The sequence below is a fragment of the Panicum virgatum genome, chromosome 5N (assembly GCF_016808335.1).
Source record: "Panicum virgatum strain AP13 chromosome 5N, P.virgatum_v5, whole genome shotgun sequence".
NCBI lineage: Eukaryota > Viridiplantae > Streptophyta > Magnoliopsida > Poales > Poaceae > Panicum > Panicum virgatum.
In genome coordinates, this window is record NC_053149.1 from 64,787,311 (window position 1) to 64,794,531 (window position 7,221).

General features: G+C 44.1%; 2 protein-coding genes and 1 long non-coding RNA gene across 4 annotated transcripts; 2 read left to right on the top strand and 1 right to left on the bottom strand.

Annotated features, from left to right (window-relative positions):
* Nucleotides 1-708: 708 nt before the first annotated feature.
* LOC120671805 (protein RICE FLOWERING LOCUS T 1-like) lies at nucleotides 709-2,488 on the top strand. The gene is made up of 4 exons (XM_039952043.1): nucleotides 709-1,090; nucleotides 1,300-1,361; nucleotides 1,447-1,487; nucleotides 2,084-2,488. The coding sequence occupies exons 1-4, from the start codon at nucleotides 905-907 to the stop codon at nucleotides 2,311-2,313; spliced, it is 519 nt and encodes a 172-aa protein (XP_039807977.1). The 5' UTR covers nucleotides 709-904; the 3' UTR covers nucleotides 2,314-2,488.
* Nucleotides 2,489-3,431: 943 nt separating this feature from the next.
* LOC120673541 lies at nucleotides 3,432-5,917 on the top strand. 2 transcript variants are annotated; one of them, XR_005674682.1, is made up of 2 exons: nucleotides 3,432-3,536; nucleotides 5,587-5,917. It is a non-coding gene; the product is annotated as an uncharacterized LOC120673541 (long non-coding RNA). The 2 variants fall into 2 exon arrangements; XR_005674681.1 differs by lacking the exon at nucleotides 3,432-3,536 and adding an exon at nucleotides 3,555-3,980.
* On the bottom strand, nucleotides 5,857-6,912 carry LOC120673540 (cyclic phosphodiesterase-like). The gene is made up of 3 exons (XM_039954419.1): nucleotides 6,464-6,912; nucleotides 6,241-6,295; nucleotides 5,857-6,164 (listed from the first exon to the last, which is right to left on the bottom strand). The coding sequence occupies exons 1-3, from the start codon at nucleotides 6,899-6,901 to the stop codon at nucleotides 6,025-6,027; spliced, it is 633 nt and encodes a 210-aa protein (XP_039810353.1). The 5' UTR covers nucleotides 6,902-6,912; the 3' UTR covers nucleotides 5,857-6,024.
* Between the last annotated feature and the right edge of the window lie 309 nt (nucleotides 6,913-7,221).

Sequence of the window (7,221 nt, forward strand, 5' to 3'; positions counted from 1 at the left end):
CGAGAAAGGAAGAACATTACATAGTACGTACTGCAGCAGATACTGTCGTGGACGCCGCTGCCGCTTTGCTCAACAATAATGTCGAGGCATCGCACATGCCTGACAGCCACAGGAAGAAGGATTCTTCAGAGGGTTAGCAGATGCAGAGCCAGTGGAATCTGCTGGAACCAAGTTAGGCAAGACTGCAGGTAGCTGAAGCCTGCGATGGCCAGAATCAAGTGCAAAACCTTTTGAGCACAAGAGAGGATCGGAAGGTGAGAATATATATTGTCCACTCAGTAAAAAAAAGAACAGATAAAAGGAGGATAAAAAAGGAGCGCCCGAAATATTCTCATATTTGATCGCGCGCGCCTTTGGCCACCATTTTCGTTTTCTCCGGGAAAGAGATGCTCATCTTTTCACATGCTCCAAAGTTACCGAGGAGTAGGGAGCCTCGGTTCGTTTTAGCATCCGGGAAAGCAAATATGATATTATGCCCGTCACTCGACCACAGCCACAGTAAAAAAAATACTAAAAGCGTGCCTCCAAAAGTTAACCTAGGATAAGGGATAGTGGTAAAAAAGCTTCACCCATGTGAAGGTGGTACAACAGGATTCTACTTGGATAGCGCAGGACGAAACTGGAATCCTTATCGTGAGATGGCGAAAAGTGGACTCCGTTTGCAGAGCACAACATATTTATGCATCCGTTTGCAGGGATGGTGCAGCACAGGCAGTAACTGCGATGGCTCAAGTATCTCAAAATTCAGAGAAGTGAATAAGACATCCCCCCTCAACTCCAATATAAATAGTTCATACTCAGACTGCAACTGCCTCCATGTCCACAGAGAGGTAGTTCAGAGATCTAGCAAGAGCAATAGCCAATCATTAGACGAGATATTTCATCAAATATATTTTAGGCTACAATGGATCCTTTGGTTATGGCTCATGTCATACAGGATGTGTTGGAGCCCTTTACACCAACCGTTCCACTCAGAATAACGTACAACAACAGGCTACTTCTAGCAGGTGCTGAGCTAAAGCCATCTGCGGTTTTAAGTAAACCACGAGTTGATCTTGGTGGCAATGACATGAGGGCTTTCTACACCCTGGTGAGCTAAGTGATTTGAAGATAGTAGATACTATCAAGTAGAATAATGTATGCAAGTCCTAATGTTATTAAACAAATATAAAAGTACTATGCACTTCGCCGAATATGTATCAGTACCATTCTGAATAAATTTATAGGAACAAAAGGCCTTAATGTTTGCAGTATATCTCAAACACGTCTATATGCTAACATGCTTGTCTTGATCTGAAGGTACTGATTGACCCCGATGCCCCAAGTCCGAGCAATCCCTCTCTAAGGCAGTACTTGCACTGGTAAACCAAGTGCAACATTCTCCACTCTTTCAAGATTTCGTTCTTTTTAGTTTGCCTTATATGATGTTGCTTTGTTCTTGTGTAGGATGGTGATAGATATTCCTGAAACAACTAACATCAGCTTTGGTATGAATGCACATAGTGATTTGTCATTCCATTTCATTTCAGATGAATTTTGCAGCTGTGGAGTAAATCTTTTCTCAGGCCAGTTATACCACCGAACTGATGCAGATTAGGATGCAATTGATACAAGAAATCAGCAACCATAAACCAAAAGCTAGACAAACTTGTTAGTTGAAAGTACTATGTCAGCTTAGTGCTTACATGATGATACAATGGGAACCGACAAAATATAACATGCATAATCACAAAATCCACTAATTTAGTAACATAAAGTAATGGAGCAACCAGGTAGGATTCAGTTTTGATCTAGCCCATTATCGGAATCAGGATGTCTTAACATTAAACATGAGTAGCCATTTAAAATGTGCACTGGTTCACATTTCAGCAGAGATAGGAAATGCAAGTAGTTTATTGTCATATTAAAGTTCTGAATTGGGACTTTGAAATAAAAAGATATCTAGAATAAGAAACAAGAAGACCTATCTCTTAGAGACTTCTATCTGTCTAAAAAGAGTAAACAATATTATAAACGACATTGTTTCTACCCAGTTTAATGCTCCTTAAACTCTTGAGTGCATAATATCAGGATGCTCTTGCAGGCAAAGAGCTAGTACTTTATGAGAGACCAGAGCCAAGATATGGCATCCACAGGATGGTATTTGTGCTGTTCCGGCAACTTGGCAGGGGCACAGTTTTTGCACCAGAAATGCGTCACAACTTCAACTGCAGAAGCTTTGCACGGCAATACCACCTCAATATTGCCGCTGCCACATATTTCAACTGTCAAAGGGAAGCTGGGTCAGGCGGAAGAAGGTTTAGGGATGAGTAGAGACCATAGATCCCTGCATGGTCACACTGGAGCAATATCATCAATAATGTGCCCTATATTGAACGGCAATGTACCACATCTATATGCTGCATGGTATGTATTGTAAGCTACTATTTTATTGACTTGAAGGATTGAGAGCTTGATCTCTTAACGGAATATAGCCCAATTACTAGTATATCTCATGATCTAATCGGACGGTATTCTCTAACGTGATACCAACACAGTTTCAGGCTCTTATAAGAGTACCTGCTTTGTCTCAACAGGAGTTAACAAACCCAGCACAATCTAAATCATCCAAAATATGTTTCAAGGAAAACCAAAGATACAAACATAACAGATTTACATGATTCCGTACTTCAATCACAAGTACACTTATTCCAATTGAAAGTGGTACTGGTGAATGGTGAATGGTGATACAAACCAGGTGCATATATAGAAAGTAAAAAGGGAGCATATCTAGTGCAAACCACAACTTCATGAAAACCCGTGCAAACAACGGCAAAAAAGTCGTCTAAATTCATCAAAAAAATCACACATATAGATGATATGATGATACACAATCTTATACAATATCTTGTCCAAACTCGACTTCGTTTGTGAGATATAAAAATAACAATTTTTTAACAAATCATCTGGACAACTTCCTGGCTTGAAATTTGTTCTTTTCATATCTCACAGACGAAGTCGAGTTTGAACAAGATATTTTATAAGGTTGTGTATTATCATATTATCTAGATGTGTGATTTTTTTTTGAATTTAGACGACTTTTTTGCCGTAGTTTGCATAAGTTTTCACGAAGTTGTGGTTTACACTATATATGTTCCCAAGTAAAAAACAAAGGTAAACAACAAAACAAAGGTGAAGCATTACTTATTCTCAAACTTGAGTTACAGCAAATTCACCATGGAGAGGAAACTAATCACTTCTTTTCAAGATGGCACACCTCCACCAACTCCCATGACTCCAAGCTTTTATAAAACGGGCTGTGGTTGTGCCACGTCAGAAGGCCTTTCAAAATCGTACGATCGGGATTGGGCGTTTGGTATTTCGTCCGTACAAACAGCGTTTCGACCGTAGTCCAGAGAATTCTCCATTTTTACTGTGCCGAGTAATACACCTCGGTCCCTTCACCTTCCTCGTAGCTTTTTATCTCCGCGGGTCCCTCTGCCTTCCCCAGTTCCCCGTGCCTTTTCATCTCTCGCCAAACATCACATACTGTTCAAGTAATTTCATCTCCCAGATTACATCTTCTTTTTCTTGCTTTAATGCTGTTCTTCTTTTGCTATAACGCTGTTCTTTGCTCATGAGTCCGATTTCTCTATTGCTGTACTAAGACTCTGAAGTTCGAATAAGATCCATCCCAGTTTTCCTAAACCCTATAGTCCTCACCATTTGATGGGGGGAGGAGGCACCTCACCCCGCCGCCGCCCCCCTCCTGCGGATCAGCGCCGTCGCCAATCCGAGGCCCCTCGCCTTCCCCCGTGGGCGTCGCGTGGTGGGAGAATGGACGGCGGCGCGGGGCCGGCCGAGCACAGCGACCCTGGCCGGAGGAGCATCTCCTCCGCCGCCGCCTCCAGGAGGAGGCTCCCTCCCGCCGAGAACGGCCACGGACATGACGGCGGCGCCTCAAGGAGGTCCTTCGCCTCCATCTCCTGGGCCAACTCCCCGTACGTGCTCATTGATGGTCTAGAGTTTTCCTTTTGGTGCTGCGCCAGGTCAGAACAAGCCTCGGATAGTCGGATCCTGCCCGGCCTGTAGTGCGTAGGCAAGCAGTGGCCATCCCTCCTCGGCTCCTCCCCGGCCTGTCCTCTCCTTCCTTCACCCTCAGACTCACAAGGCCAGTTCAGGTCAGGTCGCACTCACACCACACAAGCACGCAGGCACACAGCACGGCCAAGGCAGCGTGGCTGGGATAGATAGCACCGGTCATTCAGCACCCACGGCTGAGACCTACCATCCGCCGCCACTAGCCTAGCCAGCCACTCCGCTTGCCTATCGCTGTGGCTTGTACCGCGGCCACGGCTCGCGACTCAATTTATTACCCATCATATCATGTTCTATTTTCTATCAGCTTGGTTTCATGCAGCAATATGACTCAGTTTATGCATCAAACAGAGGGTTCTTTCCTTCCATATTAGCCACCTGCGTCAGTAATTCAGTATCACTACCATCTAAGTAACCTCCAGTGGCACACTAATTTAACCTGGTAGGTAAGCACCCATATGCATTATTAAATTGAACATTAGATCATACCAAGTGCAAATCACCAATGAGATGAGGCTTCTGATATCACTGCCAACTAGACCAACACTAGCGTCCATTTTTTCTTTTTCAAGATGACACTGGAATAAACCAGCAGAATAATGACACAATCAGCAAGTTTTCTTGAACCCTTCGAAGGAGGGAGCATGCACAGTTTTGTCTCTGCACCCACTGAAAATTCCCTTCCACTGATAGAGGCATGTTTGCAGGGTGTGTATATGTAGACTTGCAAGCCAAATGTGTCAGATGCCATAAAAAATTGTTGTATAAAAGTGGTCAGCAAAATAGCCCTTGTCCCATAGTTATGTTAAAGATCATCAGAATTAGCACACATATTCAGTGGGACCATTAATTACCTGAATGTCCAAATGCTTTACCTTGTGTTAGACAGTTAAACTCCCAAGACTAGAACTAACGCTCATAATTCTAATAGACTTGAACCACCACAAAAATCTTGCTGCACTAAAGAAAACCAGATTCCTAATAACGGTCAGTTTATTATTCAGTTGATGTGCAATTTTCGAGCTAAAGTGGTGACTCTTCACCAATGTTATTATTCATTGCATAGACTCGGTACTCAGCATAGAGCAACGTTGTTGCCTCATTAGATGGAGATGACAAAAGTGCACAATTAAATCTTGCTGCCCCTTACAGTCACTTAGCATCAGTTTAATGGCAATGGCATTAGTTAAAATTTAGGTAGAACAAAGCAAAATAACTTCAAGAATAGTTAAGTGTGCCGTCTTCTGACCTGAATAACTTTCTTCAGAATCCTCTTCTGTCTGCAAATTGTTAAAATATGTATCATGGATCAGTATAACATGGCTTGTTGAATTTTATAAAGTTAATTGTTTGGGCATTGTTTACCTTGTATGTGTGGACAACAGTTAATGTCCGTAAGTGTAGTGCCTACTATTGTAATGACTATGCATGGTGATTTGTTAACTGTGAAATGTTATCTTTTTAAATTTGATTCAACTGTACTTAATTACTTTTTTCCATATGAATCAGATATCAAGGAACGAAGGAGTGAAGGAGATGGAAACACATTTGGCATCAGAAGATTTTGTTTACTACTATCCAGTTAGCTTTTGTGAACTACAGATGGAAAGAACATTGGAGAATTTGCTCTCCACAAGCTGATAATATGACCCTTATATTTTGCTATTGTGGTACACAAATATTTGGTAACACCATGCTCTTCGTGTAATGGCAAACACATATCTTTTGCCCAGTACATCTGAAACAACAATCTTTTGGCCCCTATGTAAAGTCAGGATCTTTATAAAACCATGTAACATTTAGAATTTTGGTGGTTCAATGCAATTATGGTGCTCACAGATCAGTACATTTGTTTTTTTACAAATTCAAAACCACAGAATATGTACAAATAAGCGGCAAAACCAAAGGTAGACAATGGCTTCAGCGCGGCAACGCCGCGTGTTGTTTCTAGTCTGTTCTATAGAGTGCAAGCTCAGAGATCTCGAACTCCAATCCATAGATATCCTTGTCCAGCTCCTCTACCTTCTTCCTTGCCTCCTCCTCATCTGTCAGGTCTCCGTATAAGAGGCTGACGTGCGACATGTATGCTGCAATTGTACAACCAAGTGCAAATAGTCACTAACATGTGATTTTTCAGGAACAGAACGCAACTAGTACACTCACGAGTCTTCCTCTTATAACCGAAGTGGCCACAACAGTGATCGCTCGCTGCCACCACCTGAAAAAAATTCAGAGAATTTTGAATTAAGAAAACTAAATCATTTCAAAGCATACTTTTCGTCCGGGTTTCAGAACCAAAATTGTAAGTCCGAAATTCTGATCAAATCGCAAATCAAACTGAATCCACGACCACTCGCGCAAGGAGATGAGGAGAAGAGATGCTAACCTCGGGGGTGGGCTCGAGGAGAAGGTAGACGCACTGGTAGAAGAAGCTGCCGCGGGAGACCCCCGTGACACGGGCGGTGTAGGGCTGGACGGCGGCGGCGGCGGCGGTGTGGAGCACCTCGATGGATGTCGATCGGCGGCTACGTAAGTCTCCGACGACCATTGCGTGCGGCTCGAAGGCGGGGCCGTCGTGCGCGGCGCGCAGGCCCTCCATAATGTGGGGGAGGCGGTCGCGGACAGGCGCCGGCGGGAGAGCCCACACGGAGTACACCTTCTCCAGCGACTGGTCGGCGGGGTCCATGCGGGTTGAGACTGACCGGCGGTGAGGTCGAAGTCGGAAACGGGGGAGCGGGGTCAGGCGCAGCGAATGGCAAGGTGGAGAGCACGGGGAGGGCGCAAGCGCAATGGAAGAATATGTTTTGCCGCCGAGGAGAAGCATCGCGGCGCGGGAGGGGAAGCGCTCCGGCTACCGGTGCTGTTTCGCACAGATGAGTCACTGACCGGTGGGTCTAATCCCGAGGCCACGTCTCGTGGGCCCACTGTCAGTGAAATTCTCTAAACACACTCCGATTACACATGTTAGCGTAGAACCAACCTGATTAAGAATGTAGTACTAATCCAGTCAGGATCAGTGGATCTAGGTCTAGTGCAACACGCAAACTCGAGTAAAATGCAAGGACTCTGCATTGACATCAGGAATATGAAATCCAGTCTAGCATATTTTGCGGTGCCAATGGATCAAATAAAAGGCAAACTCGC